This window comes from Hyperolius riggenbachi, chromosome 4, assembly GCF_040937935.1.
Source record: "Hyperolius riggenbachi isolate aHypRig1 chromosome 4, aHypRig1.pri, whole genome shotgun sequence".
NCBI classification, from domain to species: domain Eukaryota; kingdom Metazoa; phylum Chordata; class Amphibia; order Anura; family Hyperoliidae; genus Hyperolius; species Hyperolius riggenbachi.
The window spans coordinates 371,274,931-371,302,154 of record NC_090649.1 but is presented as its reverse complement, the minus strand read 5'-3'; the positions used below and the strand labels follow the sequence as shown (position 1 = coordinate 371,302,154).

Genomic DNA, 27,224 nt, shown 5'->3' with positions numbered 1-27,224 from the left:
CTAGATATGAAGGAAGGCTTACAGATTCCCCCATAAGTTACCCCACTGAGGTCAATTTTTTGTAAAACACGTGCGATAATAAAATAGCATTAATTAGCAAGGCATTAAGTTTTGTAAGTTCATTAATAAAGCATTTAACTTACTCTTCCCACAACTGCTCCTGTGAGTTTATAAAAGCCATGTAAACATCTCATTGTCTTACCTTGCTAGCAGTAGAAAGTAATTGCTCACTGGGGAGGATGTTGGAAGGTAAAAATATTTTAACACACTAAGCAGGAACAGGAATATAAAACACTGCACAGCTATAGTGCTGCAGTACTGGTTAACCTCTCTGAACAGGTAGAAGGTGGGTCAGGTCAGGTTATCTGTGCTGACAGGAAAAGACTGGCTGTTGCTTCCTTCCACACCATCACATGTGGGCAATGATGAATTTGGGGAGAAGTTTGGAGAACTCACCTTTCCAATACAATTGTACTTTCATCATTATGCATTTTAAATTGATCCAGAGGACCCCATATCTTAAGTAAATTTTTTGGAAAAACGGATGCATAATGTTCAAAACTTTGTGCAATGCTTAATAACACAAATTTACTACCCTATGCATTAAAATAATTAAAGGCTGAATTAGATCTTTAGCAAAATAAAAGTATATAGTCTTGGTCGCATCAGTATGATAAATGCAGTGTGGTTTCAGACTGGCAGACGTACTGCCAGGGCAGTCTGACACTCAAGTAGGTTATGGAGTGACACTGACATGAATAAGACTAGAGTTTATTGAGCAGAGATGCTGAGAGCTTTGAAAGTGCTGAAAGAATAAGTACATTGAGAACATTCATTCTTATCAAAATGTGAACTCAATTAAAAGCAAAATGTTCTCTTTGTTGCCTTGTGATAACAGCACTCCTATCAGCATATGTTTTTTTAAACACTAAAATAACAAAGGTATTCTGACTATGAGCATTTCATAACCTACAAATCCAGATTTATTCAGTGCTCTGCAAAAGTTTTAAGCAGATGGGGAAAAATGCTATAAGAGTGTTTACGAATATAAAATCTGATTGCTTATTGTTATCAATTTGCAACGTGAGCTAACAAAAGAAAAATCTAAACCAAATCAATATTAGGTGAGACTACATTTTGCATTCAGTATAGCTATACCTGCACAAAGTTAATGATTTTATACAATTATAGTCATGTATATGATTACCCAGTTGCAGTATACTAAGTAGGTGCTAATGATGATCATTTTAATTTGTAGGTAGAAATAAAGTTTCTTAACCGAAAACCTCCCCAGCTGTGTAGGAGGTATAAAAGCAATCGAGGAGCAGCCAAAATCTACTACCAAGGTGAAGTTGTGGAGGATGTCATGATTAGTTCCCTACTTCCCTTCTAAACTAGAACATATCCAGCAAAGCCCTCAGCTCAAGACTGACTATTGCCCTTGTGACCAAGGCACACACAGCAACATTCCAGGGATAATACGTTTCAAAGTGCACTTGTACACAATATTATAACCTAATGGGAATTAGCATAAATACCAAGTTTGGGCATGAGACCCCCAGCACATATTTTTCCTAGTAGTAAGAGATCTGTAAACCATGTTTCGTAGCAATTGGTCAAGGTATTTTCGCATGATGGTGACACACACACACACACACGCACGCACACACACACACACACACATCCGATTTTATGTATAAAGATTTAAAACATAAAAAAAGGTAAAACATCTGGTGGAGATGTATGAATGAACACTGTTAGAAAGAAAAGTTGCCCGAGACTATAGTGACTGAAAGGTATTCTTATCTGACCCATAAAAATTTAGAAATGAGAAGGTAAGAACTTTCTTTAGCAGTTACTATCATAAAGTGATGTTTCCATGTAACATAATTGAGGAGTCTGTAGACTCAGCTTAAGACTCATTCTCTGAGAACTATGTAGCTTTTCTTTTTCTAGTTACATATACATATCTCCTTTTCTAGAGCATTACATATACTAGATAATTCCACACTTTAGAGCATAATAACTGTTGATTTTTGCAGTAAATATTTAATACTCTTTATCAAAGGATTCCAAGTTAAGCTTGTTTTGTTTCTTTGCAAAAGAAGAGGAATGCCCCCTCTATCGCCCTGGGCACCAATAGGATGCTTGGTGATTGGATATACAAAACCCCATAAAGATGGTCCTTCTCTGGTATGCTATTTCCATCTTCTGCAGTTACAACAGAGAGCAGAAGCTGGTAATAGATCATCTCCACTAATGCTGTGGCACTTGGGGGAGAGAGAGTTGGGACCCTCTAGTAAAGCTTTCAGACTACTTTGTTCTTTATCACTTATAAGAAATTTATCAACAGTTTTATATAAAAATGTATTAGCTTATGCTGTCAAAGTACTGTTGAAATTTTATTCCATGGACAGAAAGGTCCAGAGGGGGTGTATTTGCTATTCTGATCTCCTCTCCCACATTACTTTAGCCAATACCCAACTTCCTCTTCTCAGTTCAAACTTGGTGACAGCTTGTGGTAATCTCAGACTTGCTTATTCTCTCCTTATGAACATTTACTAGGGCTATTGGAGTAGGAGTTGTGCAATGACCCTTTCCGACGTGTTGAAACATAACATTAGTGTTATTCAGGCTGAACCTGTCTCACTTATGAACATTTTGGATTTCTGGTGCTCTGTATGACAGTGCCAGCTTAATATAAGATCATTGACAACACTGCTTACTTTTGATATGATAACATTATGTTCTCATTAGGCCTGATCAGAGCAGCCAAATTCCGATTTGTCAAAATTCGGTGTTCTGCAGGCAATACCGAATTTTGTGTTCTGACTTTCGTGTTCCGACCGCGGTTATTAGCAAAGCCCACATACAAATTAGTCACATATGTTAGGAGGATCAGAAGCAACATGGTAAAAAAATGGAGAAAAGACCATGAAGTTTTTGAGAAAATTGATTTTAAAGTTTCATAGGAAAAATGTTTTTAAAACTGGGTTAAAATTACACTTTGCTGCAGTACACTGTACTGCATCCTGAGTTTTGAGTTCTGTAAACACATTGTATACATTTCATGAAAATGGACAGTGTGGGATCCCCCCTCCCAAGACTCTTTAACCCCTTGTCAGCCATTCAGGCTGGGATGAAAATGCAGAGGCCAGACCGCGTTGGGCTCTGCACCCTGAACTATACCATCCTGCATGGTCCACGGTATGGGAGTGCTCTGCAAGGGGCGGCCACTCCCCCTCTTCCCCAGAGCCCTTGTCCAATCCATGGACAAAGGGCTCTTCCCAACCTCTGGTGTCCAGGAGGAGGTGAGGGCTGCTGATGCTCTGGGGGGTTTTCATGGTGGCATTCGGGGTCCACTTTAACAAGCAGACCCCCAGATACCCATCCCCTTACCCATTTCCACAGAGAAATAAAACAAGAAATGAAAACACAACCACAAATAAAGTCCTTTTTTGTTCTAAATTAACCATGAATAGTTACCTTTGGATAATCCCGGACAAGGATTTGGGGGGAGGCGGGAGGGCTAAGTCTCAATATGTATAAAGATAAGGTAAAAAGACAGTGGGAGCCTAACATTATGGGGGGTGGAGAAGGAGGTGGGGACAGTGTAAAGAGTAAGGAGGTTGGTAAAACTTCAAGTAGCCCATTTCAAGTAACCAAAATTGGAAAATGCGGTGGTAAAAATATAAAGTGCATGGTAACCAATGCTAGGACGTTCACTCAATGCAGCTGCGCGATTCTTATGGATCCTTCTTAGTACTAGGCCCTAGGAGGAAGAAACATATGAGACCATAGCGGGTAACTTCTGGGCACAGTACACCCTTGTGCAAACTGAAAAACACACTGTGCTCAAGGTTGCTACCACCGCATGCAGGACGGGGACACTCCCCCCTTTGATTCCCTGCTCACCAAATAGTCTCTTGTATCCAAGCGTATCACTCAGTAATCATCCAGAGTCTAAAAACAGAGAGAATAGGACCTCCTCATAGCGTAAAACTGTTTTTTTAATATGGCTCAGCGGCCCCAGTTAAAATCAGCGTACCATAAAATGAATTAATAAGTGGGCCCCTGATGAGTCACGCCCACTGTGACGAAATGCGTAGGGCGGAGCCGAGACACGCACGCTACCAGGCAAACTATACACACGGACAGAACACAGGCGTGGAGGCGGAAAGGTCCGATCGCCGCTCATGGATATGTGAGATGTGCTGTTATTAATTCATTTTATGGTACGCTGATTTTAACTGGGGCCGCTGAGTCAATTTTCCTCCATGGGAGGGGACCCAGGCTATGCATATGCATAGGTAGAATTTAGTTAGTGTTAGGTCCCCTCCCATGGAGGAAAGACTTCTTCGACAGTGGGCGGGACAAGTACCTAACAAATTGCAAATTGTTAGCGGAAACTAACATCCTCCAAGTGGTAGACAGGTCATGTGTATGCTCATTGTGTATTTGAATCCCATGAGTGGGGTGTGCACTTTTTTGCAGGTAAGCACTCATCTGTTTTTAAGTAGCGCTGTTCATTTCTTTGCTATGTTTGATTGATTTATTTCTGGTCAGCTGCTCCCACTTAATAGTTTTCCTTTGGTGTATATGCAGAGCCTCTGTTTGGGTTCAAGGTGCGTTTGCAGTTTCTGGGGGGGCTCAGCGCATCTCTGAGCTGAGGCCATTCAGAGGCGGCCTGGTGATGCGCTGATCCCACTTTTTTTGCGCAATTCTCAATTTTACTGGTAGCGCGCCCAGGCTATGCATATGCATAGGTAGAATTTAGTTAGTGTTAGGTCCCCTCCCATGGAGGAAAGACTTCTTCGACAGTGGGAGGGACAAGTACCTAACAAATTGCAAATTGTTAGCGGAAACTAACATCCTCCAAGTGGTAGACAGGTCATGTGTATGCTCATTGTGTATTTGAATCCCATGAGTGGGGTGTGCACTTTTTTGCAGGTAAGCACTCATCTGTTTTTAAGTAGCGCTGTTCATTTCTTTGCTATGTTTGATTGATTTATTTCTGGTCAGCTGCTCCCACTTAATAGTTTTCCTTTGGTGTATATGCAGAGCCTCTGTTTGGGTTCAAGGTGCGTTTGCAGTTTCTGGCGGGGCTCAGCGCATCTCTGAGCTGAGGCCATTCAGAGGCGGCCTGGTGATGCGCTGATCCCACTTTTTTTGCGCAATTCTCAATTTTACTGGTAGCGCGCCCAGGCTATGCATATGCATAGGTAGAATTTAGTTAGTGTTAGGTCCCCTCCCATGGAGGAAAGACTTCTTCGACAGTGGGAGGGACAAGTACCTAACAAATTGCAAATTGTTAGCGGAAACTAACATCCTCCAAGTGGTAGACAGGTCATGTGTATGCTCATTGTGTATTTGAATCCCATGAGTGGGGTGTGCACTTTTTTGCAGGTAAGCACTCATCTGTTTTTAAGTAGCGCTGTTCATTTCTTTGCTATGTTTGATTGATTTATTTCTGGTCAGCTGCTCCCACTTAATAGTTTTCCTTTGGTGTATATGCAGAGCCTCTGTTTGGGTTCAAGGTGCGTTTGCAGTTTCTGGGGGGGCTCAGCGCATCTCTGAGCTGAGGCCATTCAGAGGCGGCCTGGTGATGCGCTAATCCCACTTTTTTTGCGCAATGTACTACAAGGGGAGAACACTGAAGGGAAATGGCAAGCTTTTAAAGGGAACCAGAGAGGAACGTAAAAAAAAAGGAACGTAAAAAAAAAAAAAAAAAAAAAGCTTTTATACATACTTGGGGCTTCTTCCAACCCCATAAGCCTGGATCACTCCCACGCCGCCATCCTCCGCTTCCTGGATCGGCGCTACCGGGTCCCGTCACTTCTGGCGGACGCGGCCAATTGTCCGCATCACAGGGGCTCCCTCCATAACCGTACGCATGCGCCTGCAGTAAGCAGCCTCACACGTACGTATATGGAGGGAGCCCCGTGTGATGTGGACAATTGGCCGCGTCTGCCGGCCGACTGGCCGACGGCCATGATGGGACCCGGTACCGGCGCATCCAGGCAGCAAAGAATGGCGGTGTGGGAGCGATGGGGCTGGAGGAAGCCCCAGGTATGTATAGAATCTTTTTCCTGGGGCCTCTGGTTCCCTTTAAACTTATTCTTAATTAATATTGTAGTAGGTATATCCCATATGGAAACAAGACATCTAGGAATAAAAAAAGGCCTCTATGGATGAATAGAAAGGTTTGAGATAAAATGAAGGGGAAAAAGAATGCCTATAAGGTCCTAAAACAGGAGGGGATCGAGGCTGCATTAAGCAATTATAAGGAGTGCAATAAAAGTTGTAAAAAAGAAATTAGGCTGTCAAAGATTGAAGCTGAAAATCAAATCGCTAGGGATATCAAATCTAACCCAAAGAAGTTTTACAAGTACATAAACTCTAAAAAAAAGAAAGGTTGACTGTATTGGACTCCTAAAGGATGAGGGTGGGAACTCAATGGTGGATGACCAAGGTAAGGCAGAGTTATTAAATGCTTTCTTTGCTTCTGTCTTTACAAGGGAAACATCACTGTTGCAAATTACAGATGCAGAAGAGTCTCAATCTTCCAATTGTAATATTAAATACGTAACGCAGGAAGAAGTGAAGGCAAGACTAAATAAATTAAAAATAGACAAGGCACCTGGCCCAGATGGCATGCATCTGGGCTCCTAAGGAAATTAAGTTCAGTTATAGACAAACCCCTTTATCTTATCTTTTGTGACTCTCTTTCAACTGGCAGAGTCCCAGTGGATTGGCGTACAGCCCACGTTTTCCCATTATTTAAGAAGGGCAAAAAATCTAGGAAAATATAGACCTGTAAGCTTAACATCAGTTGTATGCAAACTATTTGAAGGGTTACTAAGAGATACTATACATGACTTCATAGTAGAAAATAATATTATTTCTCAGCATCAGTATGGGTTTACTAAGGACAGGTCCTGTTTGACTAACATGCTCAGCTATTATGAGGTCGTGAACGCTAATGTGGATATTGGGAATGCTGTAGATGTGATATACTTGGACTTTGCTAAGGCCTTCGACACTGTTCCCCACAAAAGTCTGGTGCAAAAGTTCAGGATGCAAGGACTGGGGAAGAGTCTGTGTGCATGGATAGGGAATGGACAGAAAACAAAGAGTTGTGGTCAATGAATCATACTCAAAATGGGTGACTGTTAGCAGTGGGGTCCCACAGGGGTCTGTACTGGGTCCAGTTCTCTTCAATTTATTTATTAATGACCTAGTACATGTAGTAGAAAGCAATGTTGCTATTTTTGCAGATGATTCAAAATTGTGCAGAATCATAAACTCTCAGGAAGATAGTGACATTTTGCAACAGGGTCTGGATAGGATGGCTATATGGGCACATAAATGGCAGATGAAATTCAATGTTGAAAAATGTAAAGTCATGCATTTTGGTCATACCAATGGTCTAGCACTATATAAAATAAATGGGATACAGTTGGGGACATCAAACTTGGAGAAGGACTTAGGAATACTCATCGACAACAAGTTAAACAATCGTATTCAATGCCAAGCCGCTGCAGCTAAAGCTAATACAATTTTGGGATGCATTAAAAGGGAAATAAAAACTTGAGATGCTAGCATAATATTGCTAGTGTTGGGCGAACAGTGTTCGCCACTGTTCGGGTTCTGCAGAACATCACCCTGTTCGGGTGATGTTCGAGTTCGGCCGAACACCTGATGGTGTTCGGCCTTTTAAGTTCGGGTTCGCCCCGAACTACTAATTGGCCGCCGAACAGGGCCGAACAGGGCCCTGTTCGGCCGAATACTGCCCCCCTATGGGGTCACAGGCATAAGGGGGGAGCATGCCCCGATCGCGGGGGGGGGGTCGGAAATTCCCCCCACCCCCTCCGCTAGCGCTCCCCCCTCTGCCCGCTTCTCCATACAAAAGTTTCAGGAAGTACCGGTCCGGTGGTAGTGGGTGGCTGGCAGTGGGCGGCACTGTGAAGTGAGTGACTGAGGAGGAGGAGTCCGGAGAGTGACGCGGTGAGGGAGGCCGGGCAGCGGGCGGTTCAGCAGTAGTACCGTACCGCAGCACTGGGCAAACTATGGCCATCGAGCCTTACCTGGCCCACGTACGCTGTTACTCGAGTACGCTTTTACTCCAGCTCGCTGACAGGTGGCCAGATTCCTCTCCTTTCTCCCTCCCTGCAGAGTGGGCAGTTACCAGAGAACTTAAAACTCACCTGATCACTGATTCCCGCATCGCATCTCCATGGCAACAGGGTGTCACATGTCAGGAAGTTGGGACGTGCCAGTGTGTAATACGCTGGCACATCCCGTCATGTGATACCCTGATACCATGGAGACGTGACATGGGAATCGGCGATAAAGGTGAGATAAAGGTTCAAATCCCTTGCCGCCTGTGCGCAACTCTGCAGGGAGGGTGTAGGGTTGAAATTCAAGGAATGCGGCCCAGACCACTTAAAGTTTGCTCAGTGCTGGTCTAGGGCCAATTAAGGGGGATGCCAATTAACTTATCTGTATGTTTTTGGATGTGGTAGGAAACTGGAGTCCCCAGAGGAAACCCACGCAGACACGGGGAGAACATACAAACTCCATGCAGATAGTTCCCTGGCTGGGATACGAAATGGGGACCCAGCGCTGCAAGGTGAGAGCACTGACCACTATGCCACCGTGGCATGTTTGTCGAATATTCTTGTTTTTGACAAACTTCCACATTGGCAGAGCAGAATGCACTACTCGGAAAACACAGTAATATCCTCTATTTGCGATTTTTCTCATAATGGCCGAATTCCAATGCAAAGATCTATCCCTTGTCCCCGTGTGAAACCTTTAAATACAGTGTTGTGTCAATCAATCTTAATGCAACTTCTAGTCAATAAAATTATTTTTTTAAACACACATTATGGCCCAGATTCAGGAAGTGCCAGTACAATTTACTGGCATTTATGTAAGCAATGTAACAGGCATTGTGCGAATAGCGGAATTCCCATTATTTACACAGCATGCACTTTGCTACTGATGCACATTACTCAAATAGCCTTCCAACCGCCATACAAACCAAATTTGCCTATTTTATTTTCAGTACACGCATACTAGGATTTGTGCCCACAGACCTGTATTGTTTTTGGTTTCTGGAAAGTAGTAAAAGCCCTATTTGTATCAAAACAAAACACTTATCTGCAAAAGAACATTCTAACCAATATATGACAGTATTTCTCCTATTTGTGAGATAAATACACAAATAAAAAAATGAATCTGGCAAAGAAATACTGTCTTATTTTCTCTGCGTTTTTCAATTTCAAAGATTCAGCTCATCATGACACTACTGTTACATGAAAGGCTTTGGTGATTCATAGGTCAGTTTCTCAAGATGGATTTTACATTAAATCTTTCTGTCCCTTGTGGCCACTGCATCATCAGATCCCACACAAACACTTTAAATATATTCAGTCTAATCTGAACATAAGACATATATTGCAACAAAAGGCATCAGTACAAATCTGGGACATTTTGCTGTCAGTGTAATATGTGCTTCAATACGTCCGTTGTCCGAGTCTGAGTCCTGAATTTGTAAAAACTGTGTTATTGAGTTGTTCAAGTTGTTCTTGAGTTTTAGGCTCTTTGTTTTTTTTTATTTTTCTGATGTCCACTTCTGTATTTTAAGAAGGTCTTTAATAAAAATGTTGCAATGGCTTCAGATACAATGATCCAGACTTACACTACATTGCATGGAACAGGTAAAACTACCTTGTATACTCCTGTATAAGCCAAGGTACCTACTTTCCTCCCAGAGATCAGGGAAAAGTGATTGACTCATATACAAGTCATATATACCATATAAGGTAGATTTCCTACAAGGGCTCCTGAGTTCAATAATGAAAGTAAATGCCAATAAAATTACATTAATTAAGAGATAACTTCCAAATGAAATTCAACAATCACTCCTATGTGAAATGCAACAATCACCCCAGTATGGAACAGATAGTATGCAGGAGCCAGCACTATACTTCCAGTAATTATACTGCAATTATTACAAACCCAATTACCTTAATAGAGTTTGTTTGCTGATGGAGCACTCACATAAAAATACACACACAGGACAGTTGTCCCACCTACTTGCTTTGCCTAGTGCTCACAGGACAGTTGTCCCGCCTGCTTGCTTCGCCCAGTCAATGGTCGTTCACAGAGCCGAGCACTGGGACTTTGTTTCTAGCATGGCGACATGATTGGCTCCTTCTGATCCTTCTCTTCCTCTCATTCTGGCCATCCACTTGATGTGAAGCTATACAGCCGGATGATGGAAGTGAAGGAGCTCTGTGCTGTGGTCTCCAGCTGTGCTCTTTGCCACGGTCCGATCATCTAAGCACTGATCACCACATGTACATGCACGGAAGCATGTGTTGCTACAGGGCTGGCATCCGATTCTACAGGCGATGGCATTATTCTGCATGCAATTCACAGATGCACCACTGCTACTTTCTTTTCTAAGGCCTGGTCACTCGGCGCACAGGAACGGGTGAGACTGGACACAGCCACAGCCACAACAAAGAGGTGACTCGCGAATAAGCCAAGGATGGGGGGGGGGGGGGACTTTTGAGCTCATCTTTCATGCTCAAAAATTCAGCTTATATGTTAGTATATATGGTACATAATTTAGAAAAGCAAGGGATTCACTAGGTCTGGGATAGTATTCTACAAGAGAAGGACACTAGAGGGAAATAGCAAACTTAAAAAAATTCTCAATGTAGTAGTATATATATATATCTCATATAGAAACAAACCTTCTAGGAAGGAATAAAAAAAAGGCCTCTATAGATCAATAGAAAGATTAACGATACAGTGAAGACTCTCTATTTATTAATCTTTTTTATTCATTTCCAACAATATCAAGAAATACCCTGAACAAGCTTTATCACATCATTTGACAATATTATTATTATTTTTTTCTTAAACTTTTTTATTCCAAATTTTTAGGATACAAAAAAGGACATGCCGGTAAAGGGTCCCAATGCATTATAACAGACATTTGAACAATTGTTTAAAAGAAAAAACAATAATTTGTTGTCAATAGTGAAGGAACATGGAACAAGGTATTCTACACCCTTCTAATAACCCCTAACCCATACCCTTAGATCCCCCACCCCCTTTTTTTTTACCCTACTCTCTCTTAATGGATTCGGGTTTGCGACTCTAATGCTCTAAATCAACAGGAAGAACCTACATAAACATGCGTATGAAATGGTTATAGCAAAAGTGTGATTACTCGTGATTCAAATGAGGTTTAATTGGCACAGGTGTGCGGTGGGGATACAAGGGTCATTTACCCATAATTCTGCCGTCTGCCCTGCATTACGAAGAGCTTGCACTCGTCCTATTGGTAGCATTGCAAGCCTCACACCGGCGCACTTCCTCCTTCCGGCTTGAAGTAGGAATTGCGCCAGTGTGAAGCTTGCAACGTGACCAATAGGACGCATGCAAGCTCTGTGGAATGCACAGCAGATGGCGGAATTATGGGTAAATAACCCCTTGTATCCCCACTGCACACCTACACCAATTAAGCCTCATTTGAATCACAAGTAATCACTTGTGATTACTCGTGAGAGCATCCGGTGAGCAACCCTGGTGGTAATAATGAAAGCTGTGATTAGCGGCAGTGAACTATAATTATGTAGCCCCCTACTTATTGTGGCTTTTACTATTGCCATCTATTGCAGTGGTGGAGAAGTTTAAGGGGTTAAGGTTAGCCAACGAGTGGAGGGTTAAGGTAGGGCACCAGGGGGTTGGTTAGGTTAGGCAACACCAAGGTGGAGTCTTATGCTTATACATTGGTAGAGAGAGGGTTCGGTTTGAAAGTAGGGCTAGGTTAAGTCATAGTAAAATATCTGTAAAATTATTGTAAGTAGAATATCGTAAATTTTACCAATATTCTACTAGCTGCAGTCACCAGTAGAGATGTCGCGAACCTCCGATTTTCGGTTCGCGAACCTTCGCGGAAGGTTCGGTTCACGTAAAAGTTTGCGAACCGCAATAGACTTCAATGGGGAGGCGAACTTTGAAAAATAGAAAAAATTATGCTGGCCACAAAAGTGATGGAAAAGATGTTTCAAGGGGTCTAACACCTGGAGGGGGGCATGGCGGAGTGGGATACATGCCCAAAGTCCCGGAGAAAAAGTCTGGATTTGACGCAAAGCAGCGTTTTAAGGGCAGAAATCACATTGAATGCTAAATTGCAGGCCTAAAGTGCTTTCAAACATCTTGCATGGGTATACATCAATCAGGGAGTGTAATTAGAGTTCTGCTTCACACTGACACACTAAACTCACTGTGTAACGCACCGCAAACAGCTGTTTGCGTAGTGACGGCCGTGCTGGACTGGTGTGCACCATGGCCAGAGTGTAGGCCGTGGCGTTTTTCAAGCCCATATGGTCGCCGGGCTGTGGTAGCTCAATGATAGAACAACAGTGACTGTCCAGCTGATCAAATTTGGTCTGACCACATTGAAGCAACGACCTTATTATCTTTTGTGTGCCACCCCCACCCGAGACACTCAAATAGCCGGCGGTCATTGCTTCATTGTGATACGCAAGCCCCTTCACCACGGCAAGGTAATGATCACAAAGGGGGATGGGCAAATGTACATGCCTTTTGTTTTTTTGTTGCAGCCGCCCGCAGTGCAGCCAGAAAAATTAGCCAGGCATGTACACGCACCAGAAAAATTAGTGTAGCGGCCGCTGCTAGCAGCGGCCTTAAAAATTCAGGAATCCGCCTAGAGTCCTGGACCCTGTTGGTGGTGGCGGAGAAGGCAAGCGGCCTGCAGGCAGAGATGCTGTGTGTGGGCACTGACTTAGTCTTCGGTTGTGCAGTAGCCCTCCGTGATCCATTCCTCATTCATTTTGATAAAGGTCAGGTACTAAACACTGTCGTGACTTAGGCGACTTCTCTTCTCGGTAACTATGCCTCCAGCTGCACTGAAGGTCTTTTCTGACAGGACGCTTGCGGCAGGGCAAGAGAGAAGTTGTATGGCAAATTGGGACAGCTCTGTCCACAGGTCAAGCCTGCGCAACCAGTAGTCCAAGGGTTCATCGTCGCTTTTCGCAGTGTCTACATCCACACTCAAGGCCAGGTAGTCGGCTACCTGCCGGTCCAGGCGTTGGTGGAGGGTGGATCCGGAAGGACTATGGCGAGGAGTTGGACTAAAGAACGTCCGCATGTCTGACATCACCCTGAGATCGCTGGAGCGTCTTGTCCTTGCCTGCGTGGTCTTGGGAGGAGGAGGGTTACTGCCAGTGGTACCTTGATTGCGTTGTGCAGCCACATCACCCTTAAACGCATTGTAAAGCATCATCGACAGGTTGTTCTGCAAGTGCTGCATCCTTTCCGCCTTGTGTTGAGTTGGTAACAGGTCCGCCACTTTGTGCCTGTACTGAGGGTCTAGTAGCGTGGCCACCCAGTACAGGTCATTCGCCTTGAGTTTTTTAATACGGGGGTACCTCAACAGGCTGGACAACATGAAAGAGGACATCTGCACAAAGCTGGATGCAGATGTACTCTCCATCTCCTCTTGCTCTTCCTCAGTGACGGGATGCAACTCCTCTTCCTCCCCCAGCCACGAGCAGAAGCCCCCTGTGACGGCTGCCGCGGTTGTTCTTCTTCCGCCACCTCTTCCTCCTCCACAGAAACACCTTCCTCATCATCACCATTATCAGAGTCTGACTCCTCTCCTTCCCCGCATGACTCCTCTTCTTCCTCCTCCTCCTCCTCCCCCCTCTGTGCTGCCGCAGGTGTTGTGGGAACATCGGGTTCGGGTGTAAATGGCTCCCATGACTCCTGCTGCCGTAACTCTTCTCGTTCACGCTCCTCCACAGCTGTATCCACCACCCTACGCACGGCACGCTCCAGGAAGTAGGCGCAGGGGATCAAGTCGCTGATGGTGCCCTCATCGCGACTCACCAGTTTGGTCACCTCCTCATAGGGCTCCATGACCCTGCATGCATTTCGCATCAGTGTCCAGTTGTTGGGCCACAACATCCCCATCCTCCCAGATTGTGTCCTTGTACTGTAATGATACAGGTACTGGGTGACGGCTTTCTCCTGGTCTAGCAGGCGAGAGAACATCAGCAGGGTGGAATTACAGCGAGTTGGGCTATCGCAAATCAGGCGTCTCACCGGCAAGTTGTTTCTACGCTGAATGTCAGCAAAGCGTGCCATGGCCTTGTAAGAGCGCCTGAAATGCCCACACAACTTCCTGGCCTGCTTCAGGACGTCCTCTAAGCCTGGGTACTTGGACACAAATCTTTGCATGACCAGATTCAGCACATGTGCCATGCAGGGTATGTGTGTCAGCTTTTCCAAATTCAACGCAGCAATAAGATTGCTGCCGTTGTCACACACCACGTTGCCGATCTCAAGCTTGTGCGGGGTCAGCCATTGCTCCACCTGTTTGTTAAGAGCAGCCAGGAGAGCTGCTCCAGTGTGACTCTCCGCTTTCAGGCAAGACATGTCTAACACTGCGTGACACCGTCGTACCTGGCATGCAGCATAGGCCCTGGGGTGCTGGGGCTGTGTAGCTGGAGAGGAGATCGCGGCACCAGCCAAGGAGGAGGAGGAGGATGACGACAGCGAAGCGGTGGTAGCAGGTGGAGAGGAGGTGGCTGGAGGCCTGCCTGCAAGCCGTGGAGGTGTGACAAGTCGGTCCGCTGCGCAGCCACGAACTCCCTGCTTGCTGCCATCGGTCACCAGGTTGACCCAATGGGCTGTGTATGTAATGTAGTGGCCCTGCCCGTGCTTGGCAGACCAGGCATCCGTGGTCAGGTGGACCCTTGACCCAACACTGTGTGCCAGAGATGACACCACTTGCCTCTCAACTGCACGGTACAGTTTGGGTATGGCCTTTTGTGAAAAATAATTACGGTCTGGTATCTTCCACTGCGGTGTACCAATGGCCACAAACTTACGGAAAGCCTCCGACTCCACCAGCTTGTATGGTAATAGCTGGCGAGCTAATAGTTCCGCCACGCCAGCTGTCAGACGCCGGGCAAGAGGGTGACTGGCAGACATTTGCCTCTTACGCTCAAATAATTCCTTCACGGACAGCTGGGTACTGCTGTGGGCAGAGGAGAAGGAACCGCTGAAGGGAAGAGGCGGTGTGGAGGAGGGTGGCTGTGAAGGTGCAAGAGAGAAAGTGGATGAAGACGAGGAGGAAGAGGAGAAGGAGGGTGGCTTGTCTTTTGAGGGGTGCTGCTTTTCCTCATGTGTTCTTGCCATAGCTGTTTGTGCCTTCTCTCCAGGCGCCTTCGTAAGGCACTTGTCCCTACGTGAGAGTTGGCCTTTCCACGGCTCAATTTTTGCTGACAGAGACAACAGATGGCTTTGCTCCGATCTGAGACACACACGTGAAAAAATGTCCAAACCGCTGAGCCCCCCTGGGGTGATGGCGCTACGGTGGCATCAGCAGCTGACGTTGAATGGCATGATGGCTGGCTGGCCATAGCTGGCGATACATGGCGCCGGACACTGCCCCCAGCTGTTTCTGAGGACGAGCTCCCTCTGCTTCTATCATGGAGTCGTCTCCTCCTACTCCTCTCTGACTCCTCCTCTGAACTGTCCCCATGGTCATCTCCTCTACCGGGAACATATGTGGTATCCGTATAATCGTCATCATAATCCTCCTGGCCAGCTTCGCTTTCCTCAGACACCTCCTCAACTGCACCAACTTCAGGTGGTTCATCATCCCCCTCCTCACACATTACGTCCATACTATCGCCACCTAACTCAGACGTATGAGGTGGTGTACCTGTGCCTTCTTCTTGTTGTTGCAGTAGTGGGTGTGAATCAGTGATTTCACCACCACCACCAAATAACTCCTGCGAAGTGTCAAATGCAGCAGATGTGGTGCTTGTTGTAGCGCTGGTCACTGCGGGAGATGGGGTGTTCTGTGTTAAATAGCCAAGCACGTCCTGATCTTGGGAAGTGATGGCACGTGCCTTCGTCTGAGCACTGTATTTTGGGCCAGGTCCGCACGAAATCACAGCAACACCACCTCGCACAGACCTGCCGGTGCCTGGTGGCCTTCCTCTGGGTCTGCCTCTACCTCTTCCTCTACCTGGTTTGTCCATTTTGTCCATCTCGGGGGGATGCTAGGTATATGCAGTGAGCTGGGTTCACTCAACACAACAGGTAGTTAGATGCAGTGAGCTGGGTTCACTGAACAGTAAAGGTACTTAGATGCAGTGAGGTGGGTTCACTGAACAATAAAGGTACTTAGATGCAGTGAGGTGGGTTCAGTGAACAATAAAGGTACTTAGATGCAGTGAGCTGGGTTCACTGAACACAACAGGTAGTAAGATGCCATGAGCTGGGTTCACTGAACAATAAAGGTACTTAGATGCAGTGAGCTGGGTTCACTGAACACAACAGGTAGTAAGATGCAGTGAGCTGGGTTCACTGAACAGTAAAGGTACTTAGATGCAGTGAGCTGGGTTCACTGAACACAACAGGTAGTAAGATGCAGTGAGCTGGGTTCACTGAACAATAAAGGTACTTAGATGCAGTGAGCTGGGTTCACTGAATACAACAGGTAGTAAGATGCAGTGAGCTGGGTTCACTAAACAGTAAAGGTACTTAGATGCAGTGAGGTGCGTTCACTCAACACAACAGGTAGTTAGATGTAGTGAGCTGGGTTCACTGAACAGTAAAGGTATTTAGATGCAGTGAGGTGGGTTCACTGAACACAACAGGTAGTTGGATGCAGTGAGCTGGGTTCACTGAACAATAAAGGTACTTAGATGCAGTGAGCTGGGTTCACTGAACACAACAGGTAGTAAAATGCAGTGAGCTGGGTTCACTGAACAATAAAGGTACTTAGATGCAGTGAGCTGGGTTCACTGAATACAACAGGTAGTAAGATGCAGTGAGCTGGGTTCACTGATCAGTAAAGGTACTTAGATGCAGTGAGCTGGGTTCACTGAACACAACAGGTAGTAAGATGCAGTGAGCTGGGTTCACTGAACAATAAAGGTACTTATATGCAGTGAGCTGGGTTAACTGGATACAACAGGTATTAAGATGCAGTGAGCTGGGTTCACTGAACAGTAAAGGTACTTAGATGCAGTGAGGTGGGTTCACTCAACACAACAGGTAGTTAGATGCAGTGAGCTGGGTTCACTGAACAGTAAAGGTACTTAGATGCAGTGAGGTGGGTTCACTGAACACAACAGGTAGTTGGATGCAGTGAGCTGGGTTCACTGAACAATAAAGGTACTTAGATGCAGTGAGCTGGGTTCACTGAACACAACAGGTAGTAAGATACAGTTAGGTGGGTTCACTGAACAGTAATGGTTCTTAGATGCAGTGAGGTGGGTTCACTCAACACAACAGGTAGTTAGATGCAGTGAGCTGTGTTCACTCAACACAAAGCTAGGTATATGTAGTGATGAGGTGGCTTAAGTAAACAGAACAGGTACTGGGTATATGCAGTACTGGGCAGTACAATGTGCAGCTCCCTGTCACACACACAGGTAGTCACTGAATGTGCTGGGTTGCTGGCAGTGGCACACACACTATGAATTAGCAAGGCTGTGCATGCAACAAAAGTGTCAGTTTGACACACAGAAGAAAGAAAAGTACAGGATGAGCTCTGAAAAGAGCTATTGAGGGGTGCTATAAAAGCAATAACAATCAGCCAGGAGCAAGCTAAGCAGCCAAGAACCTAACTAATCTGTCCCTAGAAGAACAAGTCTGCAGCAGCTGTACCTAGTCTGTCTCTAGCAGGCACACGAGTGAGGCTAATGGCTGCCGCAGCCTGCCTTGTATAAGGGGGGTGGGGCTCCAGGGCTTAGTGTAGCCTGAATGGCTACAATGTGCCTGCTGACTGTGATGTAGAGGGTCAAAGTTGACCCTCATAGTGCATTATGGGGCGAATCGAACTTCCGCAAAAGTTCGCCTGCTGCAGGCGAACGCGAACCCCCAAAGTTCGCCTGGAACCGTTCGCCGGCGAACCGTTCGGTACATCTCTAGTCACCAGCGCTATTTTTAGTGGGCACCATTTCTTTTAGAAATACATCCACAACATGTAGTGTAATCTGTTGCTCTAATACAAGCACTATTTCAGCTATTTGTATGCTGCCTCCTTTCTTTGTTTGCCCTTCAGCTGAGGTTGTGCAAGCAGCCCTAATTAGGCTTGTGCAACAGCTAACACCAAAGGAAGTCACACATTGGTTAACCATCGCTGTGGATTCATTCATTGTTTTGCTATCTACTTGGAAGTACACTACTCCTTGTTATGTCCAATCCTGTTGCCAATTGACTTCCCATACGAACTTGGTGTATAAAATATTTCCTGACTCAACTACCATCTAACAGAATATTGCTTTACTGAGTTCCAACCCTCTTCTTTGGATGAAAATCATAATTTCTGTTTGTGGTTGTAAAATGAATACCTTTCTTGAAAGGCCTGCTCATGATTCACTAACATTAACACAAAATATACAGCTAGGAAGAGGTAAGTAGATTGCAGTAGTGGACAAATATATTTTTTGTAAATGGCTGATGCTGTGCTGTCCACTGTTCCTTCTTACACCTCTACTCATTTCTCTGCATTAATGAACATCCAGAATCTACACAGTGGCCCTTTCAAATGTGTATAGTGTATAGGAAAAAATACAGAAGTGGTCAGAAAAAATGAATCTATTATTTCTTTCTCTGATTTGTTGTTTCTCAATGTTCCTTTGCAATGTGTAGGGTTCTTAGCAAAAGCCACTTCACTGTTAGATAGTGAGCCTATCTCAAGTGTGCATGAGTTTCTGTAAGGCTAGTGAATTACACACTCTCTCCTCCCACAATCATTTCATTTCCGTAATCCCCAAGAATTTCTCCTTAGCAGATATTGGATTTACAGAGATCAAAAAAAAGTAAAGAAAAAAAGAAAAAGATAAGAAAAAACACATAACAAACAATAAAGGAAACCATGTTATTTTCTGTCAGGTGATAGTGATATCAACTTCCTTTATATTTGCTGTCACTTGGTTGACAAGTTAATGTTCAGTTCTCTTTCTCAACACTTTCAAAAGCTGCTTAAAGATGAACTGGTGTGATCAGAATAAAGTCAATTTTGAAGCACAGTCTTCTCTTTGACAATGTAGCGATACTGAAAGAATGAAACCTTGTATGTGTTTAGAAGCAGCATTATTGATATATAAACTATGATCAAGATTTGTTTTCTTAATGCTATTTGGAATTATTATTAAAGCATCATGTAAAGTGCTAGGCTATATTACTGTATACCAAAATATATGCTTGAGATTTTATACTACCTGCCTTTGTTAAAACAAAAACATGTAGACAAAATTCAATAGTAAAGAATTAAAATTAAATATTTTAAAATTTACTTTGTTTACATTTTTTTACATTTTAGTGAGTTTCCTAAATCTTGCTGAAAATCCAGTACAGATCATAACTCGTCCCAACATTTGTTTTGTAGTTTAACCTCCGCACTCCATGGCTTGGGCTGTTTTACCCTCCCCGCTAAGAACAATTTTCACATTTCATCACTCCTCTCATTCATTCAACAATAACTTTGTACTACTTATTGCACCTAAATGTTCTATATCTTGTTTTTTTTGCCACAAATTAAGCTTTTTGTGATTGTTATTCTACCCTGATAGAATTTATGGTTTCTTAAAGGGGAACTTCAGCCTAAACAAACATACTGTCATTAAGTTACATTAGTTATGTTAATTAGAATAGATAGGTAATATAATTTTTTACCCACCCTGTTTTAAAACAACAGGCAAATGTTTGTTATTCATGGGGGCTGCCATTTTTGTCATGGGGGCAGCCATCTTTTTGGTTGAAAGGAGGTGACAAGGAGCAGGAGACACAGTTCCAACTGTCCTGTGTCCTGATAACCCCTCCCAGCTGCACACGCTAGGCTTCAAGTGTCAAATTCAAAATGTAAAAAAAAAAAAAAATTTGCACCAAAACAGCAGAACGAGAGCAACAACATCAGAAATCCCATCATGCTTTGCACAGCATCAGGGGAAAAAAGCCTGGGCAGTTTTCTTCTGTGCAGCTAAAAATGAGGCTTGGATAATAGAAACAAAGTTCTGATGCTGTGAAACTGTTAAAGAAACACCAAGCCTTTTCAGTGCTGCTGAGTCGATTTTTAGTCCGGAGGTTCACTTTAACCATTGTTCTGTCGCTCATGATTAGTGGTTGGCTGAAGCCATTTATTGCTAAACAACTGTGTTAATTACTACACAAACTACCCAAATGACCAGATCAAAGGTTTATATACGCTGGTGATTTGGCCTGATAACATGCACATATCGACACAACAGGCTTTAATGGCTATTAAAATTAACCATCCTATATGTGATCTGTTTGCTTGTAATTAGTAGGTGTGTATAAAAGGTGCACTGGTGTTTTTTGGTGACCTGCGCTGGTGTTTTTTGGATTCTAAGTCATGGGGAAAGAAAAATAAATGTCAAAGGATCTGTAGGAAAAGGTTGTTGAACTCTATAAAATGGGAAAGGGATATAAGAGAATATCTAAGAAATTGCAAATGCCAAATGAGCAGTGTTCAAGCTCTTAGGGCCTGAGCCCACTGACGCATTTGTGTCCGCTTTTCAGTTAAACATCAATGTTAGAGATGCTGAAAAGCGGACAGAAGCGGATAAAACTGCATCAGTGGGCTCAGGCCCTAATTAAGAAGTGGAAAATTATTGGTTCTGTTAAAAACCAAACCACGGTCAGGTAGACCAAACCAAAATTTCAGTCGCAACTGCCCAGCTGCCATGTTGTTCAGGATGCAAGGAAGAACCCACAAATAACTTCAGGTAAAACACAGGACTCTGAAAAAAATGTGGTGACAGTTTGAAGATGCACAATAAGGAGGCTTTTGAAGAAAGATGGGCTGCATGGTCATGTTGCCAGAAGAAAACCACTATTATGCAAATGCCACAAAGTATTCTGCCTACAATATGCCAAACAGCATGGAGACAAGCCTCAAACCTTCTAGCACAAAGCACTCATTTGGAGTGTTGAAACTAAAATGAAATATTTTGGCCACACATATAAATGCTGCATTTAGAGAGGAATCAACAAGGCCTATGATGAAAGGTACTTCCTTCTTCTGTGAAACTTGAAGTTCATGCAAGACAGCCTAAAGAACACAAGACTTACTTTTTCGATAGAAAGCTCCATGCAGTGAGAGCTACATCCGGTCTGGTGATAATATTATCTTGTGTTTACTTAATTGTAGCAAGCGAAACATACCCTGCCAGTGCAGAAACTCCTAATGTGTCCAAAACACAGACAGCTACTCAGAAATAATTACTGGGTGCATGAAAATATAAATCTACCAGTTATGAATAGAATGCAATGGCAGCTTTCAGAGCAAATAAACTGAACTTTGGGAACTTGTAATTTCTAAATGAATAATAATACTTGTGCACAAAAGCAAATGTGATAACTGTATGGGTTATAAAAAGTAGGAACACACATTCTTATTGAATATTATTTCAAAGTTTAATACCGCTTTAAAAAATGGGGTATGTAAACTTTTGAACAGATTTTTTTGAAAAATGTTTAGGAAACCATACATTTTGCCATGGTATGTAAACATGTACTTTGTTTTCTATGCATTTTAAATAGGAAAATAAAAAACTGAAAAAATACGCAATTTCTCCAATTTGAACAACTGTAGTTTAAAAATAAACAATGTTACTGTAGATAAAATCCACATATTTTATTTGCCTATTTGTCTTGGGCATCACAACAATGAAATTATGTTACTAATACAAAGTATGGTGACAATATTTTATTTGTTCCATTTTTTCGTTTTTTTTGTTTGTCTTGTTTTCTCACTGTACTCTGTCAATGATTACAAGCCCTTGTTTGCAAAAAATAACAGTAATATACCCTCATGACATACATATTTAAAAAGCTGAGTTCCTAAGGCAACACATGATGTATTCTCTTTTAATTTCTGTCAATTTGTTCTCCAAGTTTTCTAAGTTTTTTTTTTATTTTAATTCAGTTTGTCACTAAAAAGGATTCAAAACTTCACAGGTTTATGAGTTTAGAGAGATTGGTTGCAATCATGGAGGACCGGATGCTACAATTTAACAACACCTGGTCGCCTTGGGTAGTTTATGCAGACAATAAGGGTCTCCGCTATCTATTATTTTTTAACTAATTTCTCTATCTCAATATCTCGGTCTAATATCCAAATTACTTGTCACCATGATGGTTTATCGATGCAATTGTAATTCCTTTTTTTTTTAATTGAAGCTATGTGTCTTTCAAATGGTACCTACTGTGTTCCATTGTTATGTTATTGCTGTTTTTTTTAAATTGTTGTTCTTCTACTGTTAGCCCCCTGCATGGGAAAAGTTCTATTTGTGCCTCTTTACCCAATTTGTTTTTCTATAATAAAAACTTTTGAAACTAAAAAGAAATCAAAAGACAACACAACCCTAGAATTCCCTAAAATCTATTCTACAGTTTCTCACATTCAAAATGATATTATATATGTCTCAGTTGATAGCTAGCTGAACATTTAGCAGGCTATTAGCTCTGAAGTGTGCATGTGGCTATTTTGTTTGCACAAAGTATTTTAGAGCCATTATTTTGAAAATTAGATATTTTTAATAATGGATTGAGGTTACTCCTACCTATTTTTTAAGTGACATGGGTCCAAGGCTAAGCTGTAAAACACACCAAGAGTGGAAGCGGCGGAATTTCAGGTCATTAGAGATGGACGATCTGTTCCCCCGATGAATATTTCATGACGAACAAGGCGTGTTCGCGTCTGTTCATGAACATACAGGGTGATAAACCCGCCCCCTAAACATTATAATGGAGCCAAAAATTGACCGCTCACCCTAGAGTTAGCAGACACGTGGCAGCCAATCAGCCATCCCTCTGACCTGGATCACCCCCCACCTGTCAGAAAGCCAGCACAGCAGCCATATTACACTCTGACTGTGTGCTGTGTGAAGCAGTATAGGGAGAGAGCTGTGCTGCAGATAGGGAAAGTGTTAGCTAGGCCTGTGTCCTGTGTCCCTAGTGGAGTTTCTTGCTGCTACAGTACCAATTCACCATCTACATAAGTACTTCTAAAGGCTGTGTTTTGATCTTGTGATATTGCTGTTCATTGTGTCCACTTAATGCACTTAAGCTGTTGCAGACAGGTGCAGTCAGGGCTTAGTGCTACAGTATTTCACCCTTCTAAAGGTCCGTACACACGCCGGACTTTAGGCAACGACGGGTCCGTCGTTGCCTCCCGCTGGGTGGGCGTGCCAGCGACAGTCCGGCGTGTGTACGCTCTGTCGTCAGACTGATACGGCTGTTTCTGAGCGATCCGCCCGGCGGATCGCTCAGAAACAGCCGTATCAGTCTGACGACAGAGCGTACACACGCCGGACTGTCGCTGGCACGCCCACCCAGCGGGAGGCAACAACGGACCCGTCGTTGCCTAAAGTCCGGCGTGTGTACGGACCTTAAGGGCTGTTTTTCTTTTTCTTGCTATTGTTATATTGCAGTTCTATGTGTCTAGTGCACCCATTAGCTGTTGGAGACAGGTCTGCTGGTCCTAGTAGTGTACCAACCGTAACCCAATTATCCTTCCCCACCACTACTGGCATCTAGTATCCACTACTGCCCATGCCTGTATAAGGCCTCGGTGCAGAATTAGTGTTATTTTGGTCACTTGAACTGTCATTGAACTACCTCAGCCCAAGCATAGGGGTTGGAAACCACAATCGCCTGCACTCCCGTGAATGTGCGCTCAAGCACGGCGGCCACTACACACTACTTTGCAAAGATTGCCACCGAGAGGACTAACATTTATGTCCTGGAGTTGTCAACTAGCAAACACAATGATTTGCTCACCTGACGTTATCACTAAAGCTCTTTGCGGTTGTTTGTGGTGCATTTAATGCAGCGCTTCATCTGTCAGTGTGAACTGGGCCTAACCCTTCCACTACCTTATTGCCGTGTATGCATGCCGGACATTTTAAATCGCTTAATTCCACATGTATGGAATGTACTGTAATTTTTGCCCTTTAGAGATTAACAGATGACTCTGCATCAACTACGTAATTTTTGGTGGGACGTTTGCCATGGATACCCCTCCGGCATGCCATGGTCCAGGTGTTAGTCCCCTTTAGACAACTTTCACTCTTTGTGGCCAGAAACAGTCCCTCTAGGTTTTAAAATTGCCCATCGAAGTCTACTGTGGTTTGCCCGGTTCGCCCGTTCGCGAACTTTTGCGCCAAATTCAAACTTTGAAGTTCGCTACATCACTACAGGTCATATATAAATAGACCTGCAACACAAGAGGTAAAATGGGCTATTTATATATGGCTGATTGCAGGAAGTGGTTAAAGGGTAAATTCCCCTTCGCACAAAAATTAGTATAAAGTGTTTTCACTATCTTAGCCATTTTGCAACCAAATGGTTTTAATTGTTTTATTTCATTTCCAGTTCTTTATCAACTTTATTCTTCTTTACCATGTTCTACATATATAAAAAGAATATAATTTTACTAGTGCACAATGTCATATTACCTTGTTGGTCAGAACGCAGAAGTACAGAATCTTTTGTCTGTTTAAAGCATGTTACTATCTTGATTTTTGTAAACCGTGTAAATTACTTGCAGAACTGATTTTCCTAGATGCTGCAAGCACTAAACGTTTTTTTCTTTGTGTGCTCCTCGCCCCTTTTCAAAAGTTTGCTTACACTGGAGAGGAATATCAGAGCCATAAATTCAGGTGGTCTTAGGACCTTACAGAGGCTGGCTAGTGAAGACCAGGAATTTAATTTTGGCAAGAGCTAATTTTTTAGACAAGACACAACATTTAGATAACAGTTTCTCCTGGTGGACTAAAAGCGACAGAGCTGCAGCTATTTAAGGAGCGCTCCATAGGTAACCAGAATCATTAGGGAGCCTTGCCTAGAGACTCTGTACTATTTTATGTACTGGCTTGAGTCAGAATTAGAGATGTAGCAAACGGATCACCTGCGAACGGTTCCAGGCAAACTTTGGGGGTTCGCGTTCGCCTGCAACAGGCAAACTTTTGCGGAAGTTCGATTCGCCCCATAATGCACTATGAGGGTCAAGTTTGACCCTCTGCATCACAGTCAGCAGGCACATTGTAGCCATTCAGGCTACACTAAGCCCTGGAGCCCCACCCCCCCATATATAAGGCAGTCTCGCTGGCCATGACACTCACTCGTGTGCCTGCTGCAAATAGACAGACTAGGGAGAGCTGCTGCAGATTTTTTCTCCTAGGGAAAGATTAGTTAGGCTCTTGGCTTGCTCCTGGCTGATTGTTGGGACACCTACCTATGCCTACCTACCTATACTGGGACTCCTACCTATGCCTAGCTAACTACTGGGACACCTACCTATGCCTACCTACCTATACTGGGACACCTACCTATGCCTACCTACCTATACTAGGTCTCCTATCTATGCCTACCTACCTATACTGGGTCTCCTACCTATAGTGGAGGAAATAATTATTTGACCCCTCACTGATTTTGTAAGTTTTTCCAATGACAAAGAAATGAAAAGTCTCAGAACAGTATCATTTCAATGGTAGGTTTATTTTAACAGTGGCAGATAGCACATCAAAAGGAAAATCGAAAAAATAACCTTAAATAAAAGATAGCAACTGATTTGCATTTCATTGAGTGAAATAAGTTTTTGAACCCTCTAACAATAAAAGACTTAATACTTAGTGGAAAAACCCTTGTTTGCAAGTAGAGAGGTCAAACGTTTCTTGTAATTGATGACCAAGTTTGCACACATTTTAGGAGGAATGTTGGTCCACTCCTCTTTGCAGATCATCTCTAAATCCCTAAGGTTTCGAGGCTGTCTCTGTGCAACTCTGAGCTTGAGCTCCCTCCATAGGTTTTCTATTGGATTAAGGTCCGGAGACTGACTAGGCCACTCCATGACCTTAATGTGCTTCTTCTTGAGCCACTCCTTTGTTGCCTTTGCTGTATGTTTTGGGTCATTGTCGTGCTGGAACACCCATCCACGACCCATTTTCAGTTTCCTGGCAGAGGGAAGGAGGTTGTCGTTCAGGATTTCACGATACATGGCTCCGTCCATTTTCCCGTTAATGCGATTAAGTTGTCTTGTGCCCTTAGCAGAAAAACACCCCCAAAGCAAAATGTTTCCACCCCCATGCTTGACGGTGGGGACGGTGTTTTGGGGGTCATAGGCAGCATTTTTCTTCCTACAAACACAGCAAATTGAGTTAATGCCAAAGAGCTCTATTTTGGTCTCATCAGACCACAGCACCTTCTCCCAGTCACTCACAGAATCATTCAGGTGTTCATTGGCAAACTTCAGACGGGCCGGCACATGTGCCTTCTTGAGCAGGGGACCTTGCGAGCCCTGCAGGATTTTAATCCATTGCTGTGTAATGTGTTTCCAATGGTTTTCTTGGTGACTGTGGTCCCTGCTAATTTGAGGTCATTCACTAACTCCTCCCGTGTAGTTCTAGGATGCTTTTTCACCTTTCTCAGAACCATTGACACCCCACGAGGTGAGATCTTGCGTGGAGCCCCAGAGCGAGGTCGATTGATGGTCATTTTGTGCTCCTTCCATTTTCGAACAATCGCACCAACAGTTGTCACCTTCTCTTCCAGCTTCTTGCTAATAGTTTTGTAGCTCATTCCAGCCTTGTGCAGGTCTACAATTTTCTCTCTGACATCCTTGGACAGCTCTTTGGTCTTTCCCATGTTGGAGAGTTTGGAGTCTGCTTGATTGATTGATTCTGTGGACAGGTGTCTTTTATACAGGTGACTAGTTAAGACAGGTGTCCTTAATGAGGGTGACTAATTGAGTAGAAGTGTCTAACCACTCTGTGGGAGCCAGAACTCTTAATGGTTGGTAGGGGTTCAAAAACTTATTTCACTCAATGAAATGCAAATCAGTTGCTATCTTTTATTTAAGGTTATTTTTTCGATTTTCCTTTTGATGTGCTATCTGCCACTGTTAAAATAAACCTACCATTGAAATGATACTGTTCTGAGACTTTTCATTTCTTTGTCATTGGACAAACTTACAAAATCAGTGAGGGGTCAAATAATTATTTCCTCCACTGTATGCCTAGCTAACTACTGAGCAGTGGAGTAGCTACAGACCTCAGGGCCCCGATGCAAAATTTTGGCCTGAGCCCCCTGGGGCGGTACACATACACTGGGGGGGGGGGGGGGAG

At 43.6% G+C, this 27,224-nt stretch overlaps 1 protein-coding gene across 1 annotated transcript in view; it reads right to left on the bottom strand.

Annotated features, from left to right (window-relative positions):
- The window catches only part of LOC137504817 (uncharacterized), a 95,348-nt gene extending 68,603 nt beyond the window's left edge, over nt 1–26,745 (bottom strand). Inside the window, exon 1 of the mRNA XM_068233408.1 lies at nt 26,641–26,745. Within this exon, the coding sequence (XP_068089509.1) occupies nt 26,641–26,745 (105 nt within the window). The remainder of the gene's footprint in view (nt 1–26,640) is intronic.
- Between the last annotated feature and the right edge of the window lie 479 nt (nt 26,746–27,224).